The 23,169-nt window shown below is 45.5% G+C and overlaps 1 protein-coding gene across 2 annotated transcripts in view; it reads left to right on the top strand.

Annotated features, from left to right (window-relative positions):
* The window catches only part of Lrrk1 (leucine rich repeat kinase 1), a 136,728-nt gene that overhangs the window by 3,003 nt on the left and 110,556 nt on the right, over positions 1-23,169 (top strand). Inside the window, exon 2 of one of the 2 annotated variants that reach the window (XM_076544529.1) lies at positions 2,954-3,168. In XM_076544529.1, the coding sequence (XP_076400644.1) occupies positions 3,072-3,168 (97 nt within the window). In that variant the 5' untranslated portion in view covers positions 2,954-3,071. Of the gene's footprint in view, positions 1-2,953; positions 3,169-4,092; positions 4,272-23,169 lie in introns of those variants that run through there. The other variant, XM_076544520.1, reaches the window with a different exon arrangement.

The following is a 23,169-nucleotide window of genomic DNA, read 5'->3' as shown; positions in this document are numbered from 1 at the left end:
TGGCTACGAGTTATCTACCCCGGCTCTCCCCTCCTTTCTTCTAGATCCTCCTTCATGTGTTTATCTTCTGCTTACTTACTCAGGGTCTCTACTGGGTCTCCTTAGGGCAGAGACTGTCTCGTTCACTGCGGCATCCTCTCCTAACCATGCCGGGGGGCATCTGTGAAGGGTGGTGTGTACAGTGATGGAATACTGAGAGAAGAGCCTTAAGGCAGATGTGGCTTCAGACACGTGGACCATTTCTGTCCTCCAACCTTTCTGCACTTTTGTCGGGTTTCAAACAACGGATTTGACCTCCGTTTTTGTAGGCAGAGGGTGCTGGAAGCGCTAGAGGTATCTGCAATTATAGACTATCCATCTCAACCAGGCTTTGCTTCAACAAGGAGCTAGCTGGTGTGAGCAGTCCCAGCATGCTTCACTCGGACATTCAACGCTCGTATTGACTGTCCTCCCCAAACTTTCTGCAGAGACACCCGTGGCTCTCCTCGGTCAGAAACCTCATAGTAATGACTTGTTAGTTGTCTTCCTCCCCTCCGGCATCACAAACTCATCGCTATTCAGTAAAAGCCTTTTCAGAATAAATGCCAGGCTCCTTGTTTTTGTTTCTCAATCATCATTTAGATATGTTCATTCATATAGGCGTGAAGAGTTGGCAAAAGGAAGTAGGTGGCATAAAAACATTATTAAAGTAGTCACGACTGAAGAAAACTTCTTGAGGCCCTCTGCAGGGTAGAGAGTGGAAATTCAACTCACCACAGTGCTCTGTGGCATTGTTCTGCACCTAAGAGAAGCAGGAGGAAGCACTGAGCTGTGGGAGGGCAACGATGGAGTAACTCCAGATACCTCATCCTGAAGCCCCAACCTTAGGGTGTAAAGCCACAGACAAACTACAGTTTAAACACCGCTGCTGTGACAGAATCCTCCATCTGTGGAGTGATTTGCAAAGAGAAACTGAAAGGGGAACCAAGTGTGCTGGGTGAGAGTTAGCCTAAAATATTTTAAAGTGTGTGTGTGTGTGTGTGTGTGTGTGTGTGTGTGTGTGAGACTTAAACATATTATATGCCAAGCCACTTCTGTTCTGAGAAGGAACGTAGGGACGTCTGCCACGGGGGAGTCTTTGGAATGTATCCTGTGTTTGGTGGTTCTAGAAAGGCGTTCGGAAGCAGCTGATAACTGTGGTTCTCGGTTTCTGGGTTTTCATGTGTAATGTGGAGCCTTTATTTTTAATCAGCTCTGTCTTGGTCTTTTCCCTCTCTCTCTTCTCCTGGGCTGTAGAACATACAGAGGTTCCAAACAGCTTCCAAATTTTGCCTGGCTCTCCTGTGTTTCCTCCCTTCTCTTTAGACTTCTTATCTCTAAATACCTTTCTCTGGATGGTTGGTCCTCTGGTTCAGAGAAGAGTGGCTCACAGGAGCAAGACCACTAATGAGGACTCTCTTCGGCCACATCCGCTCCTGCCTGGAAGAGTCCATCCCAGCCCCATCCTACCCCTGTCCCTACCACACCGCCCCTCAGGGCAGGTGCCTCGTTCCTGAGCGTTTAGAGGAGAAACTGGAAGCACCCTTCGGCTCTTTGTTTTGTGGCTTGCTCAGTGGCTACACGGTTTGGGGGAAATTTCTAGAACCTGTGTGCTTGGACACTGTGATATTCTGAGTGTGTTCATCAATAGGAGGGCATGAGACCCTGCTGACTTCCCAGGTCCTCGCTCTGTGTTAAATACTGGCCACACTACCCCTTTTGGAGAGCGTGAGTATTCAAACTCTGTCTTACGTGAAGGCCCCCAGTAATCCTGTGATTTGCCACGGGGTGTGGGGGTCTGTTCTCAGCAGATGAGGAAAAAAAGTTTCAACTGGATGTCACACTGCTAATACCCAGTAGAAACAGCCCACAGTTTGACAGCCAGGGCACATGTGTCTGAGCTGTTAGTTACAGGACTTAGTTTTTATTGATATTTTTGGCTATGTTCTCACTCCCAATTTTAGGGTTGTCTTAAGTGCTTATGGCCTTCACTTTATGTATAGGATGGATTTTGGGAACATGCAAAACATATATACGTGTGTGTGTGTGTGTGTGTGTGTGTGTGTGTGTGTGTGTGTGTGTTAGCTAGCACCTTCCTGTCCTGGGCCAGTTCTAAACAGGCCTTGCAAAATAGGTCTGGACCTTTCTTCAGCAAGGCAGCATAGGCGTTCATGTTGGAGGGCCTCCAGGGTCAGTGGGAATCCACGCAAGTTCAAACTCTGCTCGGTTTTAGTAGATGAGTCTTAATTTGGTTAGAACTCTACGTGGCCAGATAATTCATGCATGGGAAGTTGTTTAGCCACACACCTGACCTTTACCTACTATGTGCCTATAACACCCCTCTCTCAAGTTGTGACAACCCAAATATCTCTAGATATTGTCAAATGTCACCTTGGAGAGAGGTGACCTTTACAGGGTTCGTTTGGCGTCATAACCAGTAACAACTCCTAGATCCCTTCTCCTCGGGGCCGTAGCCTGGCTCCCATTTGGGGACCACATGCGCACCCCCAGGCATCCATAGGTATCAGTCCTGGGCAAGAGACGGCCTTAAATTGTGACCAACCGTGTGCCTGCCCATCCCAGTGGAAGTGTGAGTCCTGCCAATGGGAGCCGTGTTTTTGCGGTGTTGGTGGCACCGGGTTCCACACAGGGCCTGGCTGTTTGCCGGATAAAATGGCTAAGTGTTGATTGAACACTACAGGTGATGCTTCGGGATAATTTTGAGTTTCTTTTCACATAAACAAGATCTGAGCACAGGGTCAAGGTGGCGTGGGGGTGACATTGTACTTTCAATGTCCCTATCTGACAGAGTGGGCCAGATACATGAACTATGAAGAAATACTGCAGATAAAGAGGGGAAAGCCAATGGAAACAGTGACTATCTACAAGAGCTTTCAAGAGGGGAGCTTTCTAATATGACGTTTTTTGCCACCAGGATGAACGCATGTCTGCGGCACCACGACTATGTGTCCATGCATTAGCTCACCTGCGCAGTGGCGGTTGGGGTGACATCAGCAAGACCTTCTTTTGGAGACCTGCTACCTCAGGGGTTGATGGCTGGCATGTCACAGCGACCACCCAGTATGTACTGGTGTGTGGGGACAGAGGGATCTTCCGTGTGTCCAGGACGTGCCATGGAGACCCATAATGGTAAGTGAGGGGCTGAGCAGGGTCTGCCATGCTTGGCCTACAGAGAGCTTAGACTCACCAAGAACAGATGTTTTCAACCAAAGGAAATAAAATAATAATTATTTGGTGCTTTGTCTATATCTTGGGATTCTCACTTAAATTCCTAAAATGGAGAGGACGTGTACAAAATTTATTATGCTTCAAAGATTTTGAAAGTGGGACATTGTACTGGCCAAGGAATTTCTTTTTTAAAATGGGGATTGCTGTTTGTTTTCACACTGTAAAAAATACTTGTGGGTTGGGGATTTAGCTCAGTGGTAGAGTGCTTGCCTAGCAAGCGAAAGGCCCTGGGTTCTGTCCTCAGCTCCGGAAAACAAACAACAAACAAAAACTTGTTTACCAAAGAAACACTGAGAAGAAAAGAGAGGTTTAAAAACAACACAAGCTGACCTGGAGTTGCATCACCCCAACAGCAGCACCGTCCATGTCTTGCCTGTGTCCTTTTGCCCAGCCCCTACCCATTTCTGACTTGTATGTGTTTAGGGTGGTTTCAGAGCTCATGTGTGTGCAAGCACAGACCCAACTCTGGCACCGTGGCAGGTGGCCTGTGTGCTCACCCAGTGTCTTTGCAGCACAGATGTGAGCCAGGAAGGTTTGCCATGCCTTAGTCTCATGAGAATCTCAGAGGGGAGCTCCCCTGAGGTGCAGGGGGCCTGTTAGAAAGCCTTGGTCTCAAAGGTGTTGATTAGCAGGGGGAATAGTGTGCTCTTTGCTGGGCTAGGGCTGCTAGAGTCTAGCAGCTAGACAAACTCCTAGACAAACACCACAGCATTAGATGTCCTTCTGTATGCCGATACCAGCTGCAGTGGAAAAACCTGCTCTTCCAGTTGAGGTGAGGCACCTGGGAAAGTAGAAGCTAGGAAACTTCCAAGGATTGCAGCCTCTCCTACACAGCTGAAGGGTGTGTGGGAGGGGCTCGAGGGGACATCCTCTTTGTGTGAGGGTCCTGCCCTTGGCCCCCCGAAAGGTCTGACACGGCTACCTACCTCTCAAAGTACTACCGACGGCCAGACCCAGCATGGACGGAAGGAGATGGAACGTTCCAGAGGGTCTTCAGATCCCAGGTTGTTGCATAGATGCTTGGAATATCCTGTTCTATTTTTTTCTTTTTTTCTTCCTTTGGCTTTTAAAAATATGCACTCATTATCTGACGTGTTGCTAAGTCGTAAGGTTTACTCGAGTGGGGACTCATGTTGCCTTCCAGGAAGAAGGAAACAGACTGTATTAGGAAATGCCTCTAACATGTTAGCCCATATCCTTCTCATATCAGTGTCCCGTTAGACTTGCTGGGATGTGTGGGTACATGGATAAATGGTACATTTCTAGCTAGATCATGGTCAGTGGAACCACCTTCTCCAACCTGAGTTGGAGTACAGGGGCACACAGAGCCTCTCCATGAAGCATGTTGAGGATCAAGTAAGTAGTCTCTTATTAATCCGGCAAAGAAGAGTGGCTGGGAGATGGCCTAGTTGGTCACGGTTGGTCCATGCAGGCAGCAGTTATCTCAGCCGCACCTCATTCCTACAAAGCAGAGTCGAGCTACATATGCTTTGGGGCTCAATGAGTGTTACAACACCTCCCTTAATCGGAGGTTAGAGCCCCACTTAACTATCAATCTGGAATATGCTTGCTCACTTCTAGCAACAAGGAGCTCCCTAGCCATGCATTGGTGCCAGGCTTTCTTAGGACGGGGATGCTCGGGAGCCTGTCAACTAGCTCCACCCAGTAAGATGACTTCAATCCCTTCAGCCCTTTCTTTAGGGACTAAAGGCTCTTCCTGCTAAAAGCTAATACCTGGCTCTCCTTGCAGATTCCTTCTTGGGCTAACCCTTCTGGATGCTCTGAAGGGCAGTCCCCGTGACATGTTCAGCTCCCATAGCGTTTAACCTTTTTCCAACCTCAGTCTGTCTGTGGAGCAATCCTTGGCCGGTGGCTTCCTGGGTGCAGGGAAAAACCAGCTCCCACCTTCTCCAGCCTGCTGTGTGGGGATTCTAGGAGGGCTCCTACATGCCCTTCCCCCATTCTGAGTGGCCAGAACCTGATTCCAAGAGCCTCATTCAAAGCCTCAACCCGCCCCTCTTCCCTAATCAGTACTTGCTCTCTGTGGTCTCACCCCCAGCGTGGGTGGGCAGAGCCAGCCCTACCTGATGACCTTTGTCCTGAGGCCCAACTCAGGCCCATTTGTCACGCTCAGCAGCCAGCAGAAATGTTCATTCCTGCCATCCATGATGGTAGTGAGGAAGAGGCCAGTGTCCTGTGAGCATGGATTCCTGTGCAGAAGGACAAGGAGTTTCATGTCCCTGTTTGGATTCCTGATCCATGTGAGTCAGACTTAGGAAGAGGCCATAACTAGAGCTTTAAAAAAAAAAGAGAGAGAGAGAGAGAGAGAAAGAAAGGAAGGAAGGAAGGGAGGGAGGGAGGGAAGGAGAGAGACAGAGAAAGAAAGAAAGAAAGAAAGAAAGAAAGAAAGAAAGAAAGAAAGAAAGAAAGAAAGAAAGAAAGAAAGAAAGAAAGAAAGAAAGAAAGAAAGAAAATCTTTGGTTCTCTAGCAATGGATCTTTCATCTCATAACATAAAAACCTCAACTCCAGGGTGTGAATGCCATGCACATTCTGCGGTACTGTCTGGGAACCTTACTGAGCACGCGGTGTGAATGCACATTCTGTGGTGGGAACATTTGTGGGAACAGTGCTAGCATGTGGATGTTTTATTTTTTTTTCCTGGGCTTTTGGTTTCTGATCCGGGTCTCTCTGAAAATGCTGGGCAGCAGAGAGAGCCTCACGTCTCCCAGTGAGCAGCAGAGTCTCAAGGGAAATAATTGACGCTCTACAAGGCTGTGTTGCTCACTTGGGATGTTCCACAGCTGTGTGCAGAGGAGGAGCTTCCCACGGGATGTATTTCCCATTTGTGGTGAGCTCAGCAGGACCTAACCCCATCATACACTGGAGTCCTTCGGCCTCTCTCTGCAATATTTACCATCCACGCCACCCTTTTCTTCAGTCTATCCAGAGCCTCTTTAACCACCACTCTATTTAGTGAATGATATTTGTATGGGGGTGGGGAGGAGCTACAAAATGAAAATGTACTTCTCAAGCAATACGCTCTCCCTGGGCTCCTAGCTCCGAGGTTGTGGGAAGAATCACACACTAGTCAGACACTCTATTTTAGCAATATGGACGATTTCAGATTTCAGTTTGCTTTTCCAGTTCCTACTAAGGTTGGACCTTCTAGGCCCTCATCCGCCACCCAGAAACCAAGGGTGTGTTGCTCAGAGTGTCTTAAAAATCACTTACCTGGCCCTTTCAAGAGAGAACCAAAAGGAAACGTTTAACTTCTGTGACACTTGGAGCGTTTCAAAGACTCAGAGATATTCAAAGGCCCCGAGAGCTTGTGGTCTGACGTTGTAAATATAGAACTGTTCAAGGGTGCCAATATGGGGTTGGAATTTGAATACAAAAGACAAGAATGACACTGGGGCTCTGGACTTGAGAGGGTCGCGTGAGCACCAGAGACAAGGAGGTGGTTGCAGGTGGCCCTCACCTATGGGGACGAGAGGTGGAGGAGCAGGGCCCTGGCTCTGCGGTGGTGCTGGGTGGGAGGAGGCGTGGCAGTGCCCTCAGGCTTCCCAGTCCTGCCCCAGCTGCCAGGTTCCAACAGCATCCGTGAGCAACTGTTCTGCCTCTGTGCAGACATCAGCGGCACCTCCGGATTCCAGCCTAAAAGGCAAACCAAGGCCTACCACAGTGGGCAGGGAGCATCCTCCTAGGCCCAGTTCCTGGAACAGGCTTTTTTAGGCCACCAACCAGCTCCCAACACGACACAGAGACTTACCAGTTATGAGTGCTCGGCCTAGCTTAGGCTTGTTTCTGGTTAGCTCTTTCAACTTAAATTACTGTTTCTCTTTATCTACCTTTTGCCTCGGGGCTTTTTACTTTTCTTTCCTTCTGTGTTTCCTTCTTTGCTTCTCTTGTCTGTCCGTCTGGCGGCTGCCTGGCCTCTTGCCCTGGGTATGTCCCCTCCTTCTCCTCGTTCTCTTCTTTTTCTTCTCTCTCTTTTCTTCTAGAGCCTAGATTTCCCCTTCTACCTATTCTCTCTGCCTGCCAGCCCCGCCTGTCCCTCTCCTGTCTAGCTATCGACCATTCAGCTTTTCATTAGATCAATCAGGTGCCTTGGGCAGGCAAGGTGAAGGAAATGCAGCACATCTTTACATCATTAAGCACATCCTTACATCATTAATCAAATGCAGCATAAACAAATGTAACACATCTTTGCCTAGTTAAAATAATATTCCACAACAAGTTCCTATTTGAAAGTTCAGGAAAACAGGCATCTGTATGTAATTCCATACATTCCCACAGGAGATTGAAATAATACAGGGAGAGCCATGGTACTTGTTGACACTTCTCATCTTGTGTAGGGCTGGCATGCATTCATGCATGCATGCATGCGCGCGCGCGCACACACACACACACACACACACACACACACACACACTATTCTTGCACACTATTCAGGTCTTGACATGTATGACATTCAGTTGTGCTTTTTTGTGGTCCTGGAGTCTTACCCAGGGCCTCATGCATCCTCGGTCAGTGTAAGCCATCTCTTAGCTATATCCCCAGCCCATTAAGCATGCACATTCAACATGCAGCTTCTTCACCTGAGTGATATCAGAGTGTGTGCCATGTGCATAAATACAACCCTATTCTTTCATCATTCCCTTAGTGGAGTGTCTCGAGACTCCCTACATTTTGCCCGTTATCATAACAGTTGAGTACTACTGTATATGCTCCAGCAGAATTGTGGAACACAGAGTAATCACATTAAATGTTATCAACATCCTATGTGTCCCTGGCCAAAGAGACCACAAGGACACAAGGAGCCATGACATAAGAAGACTAAAGAACAAAAGCCCTGTCCTGGTCTCTGCTGCCCAGTGGTCTTGTGTCCTGTTCCTGGGTTTCTTATTAGGAGAATGTGCTTGTCCCTCTGCCGGGTCCACCAGGATAGTCTCTATGGACTTCTAGCCATAAGCATCTCTGTCACCTTCCTGAGGACCACGTTTCCTCCGGGGCTCACTATTGGCCCTGAGTCATCTCCATGTCACATGTAGCTTTGTGGATGCTCTCATTGCCAGGACTCCTGCTTAGAGCCTGGCACTGGTCTCATCCTGCGAGGTCCCAGTGTGTGCCCCCGGCCTTTTCCTCATGTCTTTATCCAACTCCCCCTCCCTTCTGGACTCTTCCTTTGGGCTGTTTGACTAGAGTACCCCAGAAAGAAAGTTCTTAAGATAGGCTTTGAGAGAGACCCCCGCCCCCCGCCATGGGACAGCGTTCTGGGGGGAATCTTCAGCCTCCCTCCCTGGGACCTGCTTTGCCCCCCCCACCTGCCTCTGGTTTGGAAAAGCCTGTTCTTGTTCTCTGACATGATGTGTCTCTCGCCGTGTTGTCCCATCCGCCTCCCTCCTCTCCTCCGTTGAACATGCTGGGCTCTTCCCTGCAGGCTCAATGTGCTGGAGTGTAATAACGAACAACTCAGGTAAGGGTCCTTTCTCCTCAGGCTTGTTGGCAATGGATAGGCCAAGGGTGAACTCCTTTCAGGCCTGGAGATTTCTTTGATACTGTTCTCTCCTCTGCTTCCTCTCCTTTTCGTCTGTTTCTACGGAACTCCTCTTGGTTAAGATGCATGTCGATTCACTTTGGTACTTGTTTTTGTTATTTGTTTGTTTACTTCTTTATTTACATAGAGGGTCTCACTCTGTACCCCAGGCCAGACTGGAATTTACTATGAAGCTCAGGCTGGCCTACAACTCATGGACATTCTCCAGCCTCAGCACCCTAAGTACTAGAATTACAGGCACAAGGCCCCAGTCCCGGCTCGTCACTTGCCTTGTGCTTCATTTCCAAAACCATTTTGTCCTTCACTGTCCTGTTCATGTGTTCTGCTCCTCTCTTATATGTATGTGAGATATGTTCTTGAATTCTGCGGGGAACTATAATTGGAAGTTATTTATTTTAATGCCAATTATTTTAATGTTTTCTTGGTTATTTTTTATCCTTTAATGTTAAATGTATTTAATATTAACATATCTATAATGAATTCTAGGTAGACCAACAATTGTGTGATATATTCCAAAGCATCTTCCCATCCTCTGGATCTTATATTCTTTCCACCCCTTCTTCTTAAATGTTTCCTGAGTTTTGGGAGAGAGCAGGGTTGGGATATCTGTCTCGTCTACAGCTGAGCACTCACAGTTACTGGGTCTCAGCACTTGGAGCAATACTGTGGCTCTGCATTCAGCAGTACTCAGTGCTGTAAGAAGTTTCACTGACCAAGACTGGGAGCAGCATAGTCTATGAATATAATCAGAAATATCTAGAAGGCAGTTTGACGACACAACCGTTCAACAAAATAACATCAGTAGGGTTTCCCCTAGGGCCTATGACTCCTCTAGCGAGAGAATTTTAATGTGTTTCTAGTACCGAGAAGAAACTCCCTTCTATGGAACAGGCCTCAAATCCAGTCAAGAGAAAAGTTGGTTACCCCCATAAGCTGCCTCATTGCTGTTGTGCCAATGGGGAAGTCTTGCCTGATAGGTCAGTGCTGTCGTGTGAACGGTAAGCTCTGAGTAAGACCACGCATGGCTTTTCTCTCTAGCAGCCTGCACAGTGCCTTCTAACACTTTGAAAGCTAGTCATCAAGAATAGTTTCCCTATCAGTTCAAGACTGGTTTCTCTGCATCCTGAACCCAAAATGTGTGGTGTCTTCAGCAGTAGGATCTTAACCATCTAGTTATTATGGGACACCAAGAGCCATGAATGGCTCTGTATTGTTTGGGGGTACCTTGGAGACTCTGGCCAACAGCATGCAGGGAGGTAATCCATGTCTGCAATTGAGATTTTCATTTAAAACACATCCGTAGATGGCGTAGGCGCTCAGATTTTCCTGGTTGACCAGAAGGAGGGAGCCGTGGAAAGGTAGAATCTACATTTGTTGAGCATTCTAAAACCAAGAGAGAATGGTGTGCCTAGTCATCTATTCACTGCACAGTATGTCAAAGCCTGCTGTGAACCAGGCTTGGGAAACCAGAAGTGCCCTCCTAATGCTTAGAATCTGGAGAGGAAACGCAAAAGCAAGAACCAATTAGCCTGATACAATAAACTGTCCATGATTGCCTAGGTTTGTCTGGGTCAACAGTACGGGCGGGGCTCAGCCAAGGAGTTCTTGCTTCACCCATGTGGCTGGTGCCGCGATGTTCCTCTGTATGATTTTGTTCACTTTTAACATGTCCTCTCGTCACCCAGTCAGTCGCACAGCCCCAGTTTCTTCACAGCCTGCAATTGAAAGCTCCAGAGTTGCAGAGATAGAAGCTTCTAGACTTTCAGAAGGCTCGGGTCCAGCAGAGCTGAGGCAGTATCACTTCAGCTGTTTCCCACAAGTTAAAATAAGTCAGAAAGGAAGTTCACATTCAGCCAGCATAGGAGATAGGTTCCATTTCTGCACAGGAGAAAGGGCAGAAAGTTAATGGTTATCTTTAATTTGGCAACTTTTCATGCGGCATTTATTTTTAGTTACTCTAAGTCATTTTGAACAGACTGAAAGTGTACAGGAGGATGTGCCTAGGTTCTATGTAAATACTATAGGATACTCTACACAAAGGCCATAGTATCCATGTATTTTACCATCCAGAAGGACTCTGGAACCTGTCCCTGCAGATGCCAAGGGACTGTGTATATTATATTTTCTAAGGAAAGACATGCATTATTTTGCCTACTTGGGCATTTATGAATTTGATATTTGGATGTGTTTTTAAAACCAGGTTGGCTTTGATTATTGCTTCTCTTTGTTGATGTGTGTATTTAGACCACTACTTCTTGAGTTGACTTTGTCAAATAAAATTTCCCAATGTTTTGGCAAAGAGAAATCAGGATTTACATAATTATTTTTAATTGTTTCTCTTGACATCAAAAAATTCAAAAGCATAAAAGGAAATACAACAAAAACTTAGCCTTCCCACCTTCCCACCCCCTCCCTCTGTGTCCTCTAGTTTCCTTTTCTTCCAAAGAACTGACAGATGCTTAGTTCCCCTTGTTCTTTTTTAACCTCAGAAACCACAGGTTCTGTCTATGGCATCCCACCCTGAGATGTCTGTTCTCATCTGATTTCAGAAGTTAGGCTGGGTAGGACCTGGTTAGCATTCAGATGGGAGGAATCACACATTCTTAGGCTTACTTTTACAATGGTGGTTTTCTCTTTCATAAACCTTTAGCCTGTACAAAATTTTATGCTTTATCTCCATTTTTTTTGTATTGTGAAAGTTTTGAGTGCATCACAAAATGAAAGAGACTACTATAATGAACCCTGTTGTATCCATCACACAGCTTCAGCTACTTTACACATCTGTGAATGTTCTCCCTCTCTCCAGATGTTTGGGACCTATACACAGACTTATAGCTTCAGAAGTCTAAAAACATTCACAGCACATCATATGCATACTTTAAAAATAAAAAAAAAAACATGATTAATACTATCTAGTCAATAGTCAAGTGTGCCTTGTCTATTAACTGGTTTCTATTGTTGTTTTTCTCCAATCCAGTTGGCCAGATCATTGTCTCTGTGTTCTGAGGATCAACACTGTCCCAAGACTCTTTAACTTCTATTTTCTCCCTCATTTCTGTTTTCTGTGCAGTTTCTTTGCTGATAAAGTCACATGATCCTTGGCAGCTCCCACTGTCTGGATTTTGGCTTTGCATTCTTGTGGCCTGGCATGGTCTACTCTTTCCTGTGGTTTCTTTGGACCTGGAGGGCTGGTTAGATTCAGGGAGATTTGTTGGCAACAGCACCTGATCATCTGTATATGTCCTTCCTACTTTGCCTCAGGAGTTAATGATGTCTGGTGTCTCTCTTTGTTATTTAGATTTTTTCCCCCAGAGATTTTAACTGGTGTCAACTTGATATTCACTATTAAGGTACTGATGGGTTTTCCAGTGTTTACCCAATGGTTTTACCAACCCTTCATTATTGCTTGGATTATTTATTACATTCAGGTTTACAAAATAGTGAAGCTTTTTCCTGATGTAGCTCAATTGGTAAAATCCTTCACTATCATGTGTGAAGTCCTGGGTTTGATCCCCAGTTCTGCCTGAAATCAAGCGTGATGATGAACACCTGTAATTCCATCACCCAGGAATCAGAAGCAGAAAGATTAGAGGTTCAAGGTCATCTTTGGCGACACAGTGAGTGGAGGTCAACCTGGGCTACATGAAATCTGTCTCAACAGGAGGAGAGGGTGCTTAAAGCTTTCCCTTCTTTGGGTATAAGCAGAAAACCATTTCCAGATAAGCATCTTCTCTCTGTCCATCATTAACCTGTGGTTTCTTTGGCCACAGCTGTAGAGGAATGTCCGGACCGATGCTTAGCTTTTTCTCTGTTCATTTTTCTAGAGTGAGTCAGATCCTGAGTACCTTTCACGGGCGACCAATGAAGGCGTTACCCTCTCGGTATCACTATGAGCATGTGGATCTGAGCTTCTTGATGGCAGATTGTTCCTCTTTGGCCAGAAGGCTCCTTGGGCTGGTTTCTCTGTCTTTGGCATGAACCCAGCAGTCTAACAGCACCCTTGCTTTCTTACCTGACAAGGCCACCAGGGTTCGGGTTGTCCCTTCCCCCTAGACGTGCACCCCACTGTCTCTCCAAGGAGTCCCGTTTTCTCAGCTGATCTCGTGATTTTTATTCTTTAGGGCATAGTTTGTCTTATTTCAGCTGCTGCTTGAGAAGCCTCATCTTTGTATCCCTGTCTGCCCACCTCCCTCTATCCCACACCTTGGCCTCCATGTCTCAATTTTCATTAATCTGTCTTTCGTTAATATTTATTTCCTCAAGGCTCCCTTAAAAGACTACCTCTGGCTTTTTTTTCCTCTTTGCTTTACGTACTTCTTTTCTTCTTTCTCTTTTTCTACGTTTCCCACTTCCTTTTCCAATTTCTTGCCTAGTATCCAGTCACTTCTGAGAATTTGTCTTACTCAATTTGGAAATTATTCTCACTGATTAGATTATATTCTTAGAATAGATTAGATACTTCTTAAATTGGTTTTATTTTATTTTTTGAGAGTTCATTTATTTATTATTTTATGTGTATAAATGTTTTGTCTGAATGTATGTCTGTATACCACATGTAAGCCTGGTGCCCTGGGAGGCCAAAGGAGGCCATCCAATCCCCTGGGACTGGAATTACAGATGGTTGCAATCCACCATACGGGTGCTAGGAATTGAACACAGTCCTCTGTAAAAGCACCTGGTGCTCTTACCAGTGGGCCATTCCTCCACTCCCCCTTCTTAAATTTTTATTATAGATTTATTTGGTAAAAGGAGCCTGCACGCGCTCCTTCCCTATCCACAGCCTCTATCTGTACATTCAACTAACCGAAGGTCAAAAATTTGTAGGAAAAAAATAACCTCTGTGTAGAGCATTTTCAGACTCCATTCTCCTCGGTCTTCACATAGAACAGCTGTTAGCACACAGTCACATAGTGCTAGGTGTCATAAGAAATCTGTGGAGAGTTGTACTTTGGGCCATGTGTATGTGTCCCATCACTGTGTAAACCAGGTTGAGCCCCCGCAGATATTGGTGTTGGAGATATTGGGTTTACCGTGAGCACACATGAGGACAGGTGACTGTGCCCTCCCTGTCTCTTACTTTCTTGTCTCTGCTTCCAACCCTGCCGTCTTCACGCTGTAGCCTCTGCCTTCCCGATGACAGAGCTCTCCGCCAGCTCCGTCGCTTCCGTTCTACACCACGCCTGCTTCCCTACTGTCCAGATCCGCTGGTTTCACTTCTCAGGGTGGTTGGTTGGTTGGTTGGTTGGTTGGTTGGTTGGTTGGTTGGTTGGTTGGTTGGTTTCTCTAACAGTGGTTCTGGGTAGAGATGGCCCTCTGCGATGCTGGAAAGCTGGGGCCTGAGATGGCCCTCTGCGATGCTGGAAAGCTGGGGCCTGAGACGCCGCTGTGTGGGGAAGTTCAAGTGCAGACTCGTTCTGTTCCCCTGGGTGACATTTGCTGACAGCAAGTCTTACCATGAGAACCCAGATCTCACCCCTTTCAGTGACTACCTTATGTGTGTAGATTTCCCCACCTGGTCTGGGGTAGCAACAGCGGATAGATCAAGGAATGTATACTCTTAGGTCCAGCCAGACTCCGCCTTGGACAGACACTGTCATGTAAACTCTAAGGCTCAAGGGCCATACCTGTGGCGTGTGTCACATCTGCTGGGCTTCCCGTAAGCACATATTCTGGGCTGGATACTGACTTCTCTAGCAGTTTGGTTCATCGCTGACCTTCCTCAAATGTTGTGCCTGTCTAGCTGGTTGGCGCTCTTTGTGTCGGAGATTTCCCCATAGATTTCTGTCAACCCAACATCAGTCCCTAGAGCTTGCAGGGAGGAGGCGAGGAGACTACGGCAGACTCCCTGTGGGGAAAGCCAGAGCGCGTCTCCTGAGGAGGGGCATCTAGCAGGTGTGCACAGGCTGGACTGAGCCACAGGAGCTTGTTCACTAGGGTTCCTCTCTGAGTCCCCCCGCCCCCCAGCAGGAGCTTGTTCACTAGGGTTCCTCTCTGAGTCCCCCCCGCCCCAGCAGCCCTCAGTTCCTCCTGCTTCTGTGATAGCCTGGGCAGCCTCAGAACACCCCAAGTCTTCTCCACCCCTGACTTCTGGTCCTCCTCTCATACTAATATGACTTTTGGTATTTCTGATCATTTTATTTAAATTTTTTTGATCAAATTTATTTATTCTGTATATGCGTGTGGATACATGCACCATAGCATGGATTTGGAGGTCAGAGGATAACTTGCCCGAGTCGGTTCTCAATTTCCATCCTGTGGGTTCTGATGATTGAACTCAGATGGTTAAGATAACATTAATTCTTTTGCTTTGTTTTGGATTTTTTGAGACAAAATCTCTCTCTATAGCCCTGGCTGTCCTAGAATTCACTCTGTAAACCAGGCTGGCCTTGAACTCACAGAGATCTGCCTGCCTCTTGCCTTCCAAGTGCTAGGATTAAAGGTGCATGCCATTGCATCCAGCTGAGATAACACAAATTCTTAAGGAAATTAATGACATTAATCTCGTTCATTTGAAGCTTGCCGCCTTCACAAAATAATGTTTTTAGTCTCTTGTTCCGTAAAATCTCTGAGAAACTAAGACTTTCTATCTTTGTTGTTATCAGCCATAATAATATCTACAAATTTAAAGAAATAAGTGTGGTGGCTTTAGGAAGTTGCCAAGACAAGCTATCTGAAACTTTTTTTTTCTAAATTGAACCTAGACAATATCCCTTTCTCTTACTCATTTTTTATTCCTTAAAAATTCTTAGCTAGAAATATGCACAGTTCTTCTCCTTGCTTGGCCTTGCTATGCTCGTTTGTTTGTGAGGGATGTTGTCTTAAATGTGCAGCCTCGGGCCCCTCCTCCTGGACACAGTCATAGGAAGATCGAGAAGGGGACTATGAGTCAGGGTTGACGGGGCTTCAGGCCTGGAGAGCAAAGCCAGGCATTCCCCGGATACTTGTGGTTACTAAGGAATCTTGGTTTGTGCTTCAGTTAAATAACCAGAGACAGACAGACAGACACAGAGAGAGACAGACACAGAAAGAGAGAGAGACAGATACACAGACACACAGACATACAGATAGAGACAGAGAGAAAGAGAGACAGAGATACACAGATAGACACAACACAGAAAGAGACAGACAGACACACAGAGACAGACAGACACACAGAGATAGATAGACAGAGACAGAGAGATACAGAGATAGACAGACACAGACACACAGATAGAGAAAAAGAGACAGACAGACACACACAGAGACAGAGAGACAGAGATAGACAGGGATACACATACAGAGAGACAGAGACACATACAGAGAGAGAAAGAGAGACAGGGAGAGAGAGAGTAGAGAAAGAGAGAGAACACGTTACTGCCTGCCAGCCAGAGTTTGCTCTAAGGAAGTAGGTCTGTGCTGGAAAACTGTTGTGGCAACCGCAGACTAGGGTTGGTCCATCTCAGGCAGCCACGCTCTAAAACCCCAGCAGTGAGGGGAGAACTCCCAAGGAGCTGTGGATGCAGGTTGCTCGGCTGTTCCGTTTGTGCCTGGGGACGCGGGTGTTAACTCTGTGGAGTGCTGTCTCCATGAGGACAGGTTGGGTCCCTCAGTTTTACATCCCAGGCACGTTGTAATCATCCATCAGTGCCATCTCAAACCCACGAGTGAAACCCATCAACTTCAATTGTTGCTGGTTCAGAAGCCCCCCGATCGTGGCCTGTGTAGCATCCTTGCTTTGGGTTCGGGAAGGTGGATGACCAATCCACGTTAGTGAAAGTTAGCCAGACTCGGTTTTTGTTGTTTGACTTGAGGGTGTTGATCTCTGAAGACATGGAGAGAAGGAAGAGTAAATGATCTTATGTGTTTTCCCTGACAACACAGTCAGGATTCGCTCACCAATGCCACACATCTGGGAAATGTGTGTTAGGCAACTTTGTTCTCGTGTGAACATTATAGGTTGCATAGACTTACACACATGGTGTAGCTGAATGCACCCCTAGACTGTTGGGTATCCCTCTCTACGTGTGCATGTATGTATAGAGTTACATTTTGTCTAGATAAATGTAAATGTATATACATATATATATATATATATATATATATATATCCCATACATAAACACACATTTATGGTGTAGCGTGTCCCTCCTATGGCTTCACCAAATACAATAAGAATAGTGAGGAAAGAAGATGATCTAACCAAGAGATGCAGGGAGCATGAGCTCTACGAGCCGTTGCTGTGGTGAGAACTTGTTTACAGGGCTTTCGTGCAGCTGGGCGTGTACTACAGTACAGGCGTACAGCATGGTAGAGTAGGTATACGGAACAGCAACGGTGAGTCATTGTTCCCATCACGTCACCAGGCAGGATGGAGTGCTGTGCTTTGCAGGAGATTCACCTGCACCTGCATCATCACAGACACGTGAACGGCATGTTACCATCCCATGTTAACATGGTTTTGGTGACACTGGGAGACAGGGATTCTTCAGCCGTATTATGGTCTCATGGCCCAGCATTGTTGAGTGTCGGCCATCATGGCCATGATCATCAATCAATGACCAAAGCACCATTAGGCTTCATGACCACACTTCAGAACTTACTGTTTGAATCTATAATATCATCACATGATTAAAAAATCTTAAGTGTTAGTCTTCAGCTCTTAGTTTTCCTTCTTCCAGAATTTCAGAATTTATTTTAATGTAAGCAAGCAAAACAAATGTAGACTCTTATCATTTTCCTTTTTTTATACAGAATATAGTTAATTGCAAATGCTTGTCTGGGTTTCACCTAGTTCTTTCATACATTTGTACATTTGATGTTCTTTTTGACAACTGTATAGTATTCTGCAGACTATATGTACCACATTTTCTATAGGCAATCTTTTGTTAATAGACTTTTGGCTATTCCTAATATTTACTATAAGAAATAATCCTGGCTGTCTATTCCCATGTTAATAAGTCTGTCTATACAGTAAATTCCAAAGTGTTATGACAAAAGGCACATGCTTCTCAAAATCAGACAGATGTTGCCAAATGGCCTCCAAGAGTGAATATTCTCTTGCCTCACAACTTCAACTGTGTTTAGTCTTGCCCGTTTTCCCATAGGCCAGACAATTGTGTTTGCTCCCAAATTTGGGGGTTCTCCTAATTTCCTATGTGAAAAGTTGTCTCTGTGTAGGACCTTGGTTATAGCATAACAAGCATGTGCTCCATCACTGAGGTGTGCCCCAGCACCCGGTACCTCTTCGATGTGAGTGGGCATATTCTCTCCTGATGAGTCAGGCAGGGTGGAGTTTGGCAGTGGAAGAGTGGGTTATGTCCTGTTGGAGTCCTCTCTCCATATCCTTTGCTCGTCAATTCCAAGGAACTCTTTGACCTTTTCTTATGAGTTTCAAAGCACTTCTCCTGTAGACAGTGGGTCTGGTGAACTCACAAGATGCCCTGTCAAATTCCACGAGATTACAGAAACTGAAATGGAAACTTTCGATGTTCACAGGGCTATAAGAAGGAAAAATTATGTTTTTTTTTAAAAAACCTGCTTTATTAAATGAATTTCCAAATATAAAATTAATATGAATAAATAAAAGGCCTACCAAAGGAAGATTTAAACTCTGAGCATGAGAACTATCTAAAAAAATCAAATACTGTCATAGTTAGGGTGGCTTAATATCACTGATCCCTTTTCAACTCATATTCCTTTGACTTAATACTATTGATTCCTTTTTAAAACTATAGTCCTTATTCTATGTATCAAAACTCATACTGAGGAATATGTTGCCGGTTGTGGAAGGCTCATTTTTGCACAAATCTCGGGCCTTTGTCCACCCGTTGAACAAACACATACAAGCATTATCAATATTCTCAATATTGTCAGTTCCCAATAAATTGGTATCGCAATTCAGGGCAAGAGCAATTAAAATACAAACAGGACTTCTTTGGGGAGCATGAAAAAATATACTGAATTTTATCTAGAAAATAAAGCCATCAGAATAGCTGGGAAAATCCAAATAGGGAGGGGCTGGGGGAGGGGGCAGTTTGCTACAATGTCGCCACCGTGAAGCAGGACCAGAGAGGACAGGAGAAAGCTAGGAACCAAAGGCCGGCTCGGAGCGTGTCAGGATGCACAGTCAGGATGCACACCACTTTGCCTTGCTGGCTTTGTTTGCCAGTGGCACAGGATGTCATGTTGTTTCCTCAGTTCTGCGCAGAGGTCAATTCAGAGTAATCAAATATTTAGGTGTAAAATTTAACCGACGTCTAGGAAAGTTACTGAATTAAAATGGTTTTGAAGCCGGGCGGTGGTGGCGGTGGTGCACGCCTTTAATCCCAGTACTCGGGAGGCAGACGCAGGTGGATCTCTATGAGTTCGAGGCCAGCCTGGTCTACAGAGTTAGTTCCAGGAAAGGCTCCAAAGCTACACAGAGAAACCCTGTCTCGAAAAACCAACCAAACAAAAACAAAACAAAACAAGACAAAAAATGGTTTTGGAGTGAGGTGTTTTTCTCAAAGCATAGCACAAAACCTGGGCATAATGGGAGAGAAAACTAAGGACCCTGGCCATGTACAGTTAGCACTGATTTGCCGTAAATCACTTTTCTGTGTGCCAACTGCCAGAATGAACCGGTTTCCACTCATTAGCAGAGAGCTAACTTCGTCGTCTGGAAAGAACACTTGGGAACCGGGGTGGAAAAGGGTGTTCCTGTGTTTACATTGGTGAAGGACATTAGGAGTGAGGAGTTACTCTACTTCACAGACAGAACACCAAGCCAAGCCAAACAGAAATGATCAATAAACACTGAAAACTGGCAGGTGTCATCCTATGAAACAAATGCCCATCCAGTCCCTCGATTGGGCATGCATGTCCCTTGGCTTTACAGATACTTAATAGGACAGGGAAGTTTATTATCTAACATAATGAGGGTGTGATTTTATTTAGCCTTAGATTTTTTCAGCTGATACTAACATAATTTTATAATTAATGGTTGTGCTGTGGTTTAGATATGAAATGGTCTCTATAGACTCATGTGTTTGGCCACTCGGCCTCCAGCTTATTGAACTTAGAAGGTTGTGGAACCATTAGGAGATGCAGTCTGTCTGGAGGAAGTGAGTCACTGGGTGCGACTTGAGGTGTTACAGCCTGGTTGAACATGCTGTCCGCTCTATTTCCTGACTATGGGCACATGGGATCAGCCACTTCCGGTTTCTGCTTCCATGCCTTCTCCACAATGGTGTGCTACCTCCCTTCAAACTGTAAGCCAAGCCAACCCTCCCGCCCTTAAACTGCGTGTCGTTGGGTGTTTGATGGTAGAGAAACAAGGACAATAGTTAATATAAGTTGACTAGTATGGACTTTATGAAAAACTTGCAGGTTTGTTTTTGTTTTTGAGACAGAGAACTTGTTCTGTAGACTACTGTCTTAGTGTTTTGTTGCTGTGATGGGACACCACGACCAAGGGCAACAACTCTTATAAATGGAAACATTTAATTGAGGGCTTGCTTACAGTTTCAGAGGCTTAGTCCTGAAACTGTAACTGGAGAAACAGCTGAGAATTACATCCTGATCTACAAGCAGAGAGGGAGACAACTGGGTCTAACATGGATTTTTAAAACCTCAAAGCCCACCCCCAGGGACACACTTCCTCCCACAAGATCAGATGACTTCAAAGCACACATAATGGCCGTGCTGAAGCTCGTCGGTTGTGGTTCCACATTATTTGTACTTTGTCTCACCTGCCTTTTTATCTCATCTGCATTATCACTGACAATATAAATGTCAAGGAGCTTTGCCCTATATTTCTTCTAGAAGTTCTGAAACTTCCAGACATTTAAGTCTTTAATCTATTTCAAGTTGAGTTTGAGACATTGTGTAACATACAGGTCCAAGTTCACTCTTTTTTATAATTAGATATTCGGTTTTCCCAGTACATTTTGTTAAAGGGACTGTCTTTCCGTCTTTGTACACTCTAGGTTGCCTTGCCAAAAATTAGTTGATTGTGTATGTGCAGGTTTTATTCTGGACTCTCTGTTCTGTGCCACGTGTATGTGTCTTCGTGAATGATAGAAGCATACTGTTTTGATTACTGCAGCTTTGTGGTGTAGTTTGTAACCAGCAAGTGTAATGCTTTGAGTTTTGTTCTTCCACAAGACTATTTTAGCTATTTGGGGGGTTGGAGTTTTAATTAGTTTTAGGAGGTTTTGTTGTTGTTTGTTTGTTGTTTGTTTTCTATTCCTGTATGAAGTGCTGCTGGATTTTGATAGATGCTGCACTGAATCTCATGGTCACTTCGAATAGTCTAGAAATTTTTACAGTATCAATTCTTCCAGTCCAAGAGTATGATACACCATTCTGTTTGTGTCTTCTTTGATTTCTTGCATGCACTTTGCAATAAGTCTTTTAATGTCTGGTGTTATATGACAGTTTCCTCTGAGACTGAAACATTCCATCCTGCAGGGAAGGACCTTAAGCATGAAGGTACACAACTCAAAACATCTTCAGGAAGTCCCTGAAACTGACCAGATTCACTAACCCCCTCCCTGCCAGAATAAACAATAAGAGGCTGGGAGTCTCCCTCAAACAGAAGAAAGCTGAGCCTAAAAAACCCTGAGAACAGACAAGCTGTCTGGAAGGAGCAGAAACCAGCCAGGATGCCTGGCAGAGGTTTACACCAACTGAGGCACCTGGAAAGGACACTCTCCAGCCTGCTGGCTGCCTGCAGACTATGCAGTGTGCTCCAGGTTCCCAGCTTTTATGAACTGTCACCCGTGCTGGGGTGGGTTTTGATGATGCAGCTGTCTTTGAGTCATTTCTTCTCCTGTAAGTAACCCTTTGCCCATATTCCTAAAAAATCTCATTTGTTCATCAAGCTGGACTTGGGTGATATCCAGCCTGTCGTGGGATCCCTGTCTGCGTGGATAGATTTGTGTGTTGTGTCTCCCCAGGAAAAGTTTTGTCACACAACAACTTGGGTTAACTTACTAAGTACTTTTGTAGTTTTTGTAAGTGAGAGTGTGTCTTTTTTTTTTTTTTTCTCTGTATAACAGCTCTGGCTATACTGGAACTCCCACTGTGGACAAGGCTGGCCTCGAACTCACAAAGATCCACCTACCTCTGCCTCCCAAGTGCTGGGATCAAAGGCATGTACCACCACTGCCCGGCAGTGAGAGTGTTTCTTGAATTCATTTTCTAATAGTCCATGTTATTGTGCAGAAATGCAGGGGATTATTGTATGTGGATCTTGTGTCCTCTAACTATGCTGGATCTTTTGTTAGCTCTAATGGTTTGTCATCTACAGAGATCATTTAAATCCTTCTTGATCTGGGTGCCGTTTATTTCTTATTCTCCCCCAATTGATCTGGCTAGGACTGCCAGTACTACTGTGAATAGAAGTGGTGAGTTCATTGCTGGTGGTAGAGCATTGAGTATGATGAAAACGGCGGCCTTGCTGTCTGTGGCCTTTATTGTGTTGAGGTTCTTTGCTTCTATACCTACCGCATTGACAGTTTTTACCCTGAAAATACATCGCACATTGTCTGATGGTTTTGATGTGTCCACTGAGATGATCTGTCAATGTGTGCCACTGTTATCATTTAGCACATGTAGAGTTATCCTTGCACCCAAGGATAAATTTCACTCTCGGTTGGTCATGGTGTGTGATCTTTTTTATGTGCTGCTGAATTCAGTTTAGAGGTATTTGGTGGAGAACGTTTGCACCTACAATCATCCTGTTTATTGACCTGTAATGTCCCCTTTTATTAATTGGTCCATTGACAATTTCCTATGTGTATATAATAGTCTGGTCACCCACTACTCTCTCTATCCTCTTCCCACCCCGCCAGCTCCCTCCTCTCACCAAGTTCCAGTCCCACATTCATGCCCTGTCTGTGCGTTACCACGTGACCCACTGGGTTTAACCGGGGCCACCCCATAGTTGTGAAGCTAGTCACTGAACTTTGAGTAACCCACCTGTGACAGCATCACTAAAAACAATGGCTTCCTCTCTTTAAACAGCCCTCTCCTGGCCTTATGGAAGGTGACCCATGGGCTTCTCCCCATCTATGGCCGAATGTTTAGGGCCCCGTCTTCTGCAGACCCTATGGAGGCAATTCCAGTTGCCTGAGTTCTGAGTGCCACAGCCGAGACATGCCGGCAAGGGGACATTTCACAGCCCTCCTCCCCATCCATCATCCAGTTCCTCCATCCTTTCTAACCCCTTTCCCGTGTTCCCTGAGCCGTGGAAGGGGTGATCTCGAGTGTCTCATTTAAGGCTGCACAGTCCACAGTTACTTTTCTCGGGGCTCTGGCGGGCCTTGAGTCTCGGCATTAACCACCCTTCACTGAGAAGAGGTTTCTTTGATGGAGGCTGAGG

The sequence above is a fragment of the Peromyscus maniculatus genome, chromosome 1 (assembly GCF_049852395.1).
Source record: "Peromyscus maniculatus bairdii isolate BWxNUB_F1_BW_parent chromosome 1, HU_Pman_BW_mat_3.1, whole genome shotgun sequence".
Lineage (NCBI taxonomy): Eukaryota > Metazoa > Chordata > Mammalia > Rodentia > Cricetidae > Peromyscus > Peromyscus maniculatus.
Note: the sequence above shows the minus strand (reverse complement) of the source record. Positions and strands in the feature narration are given on the sequence as shown.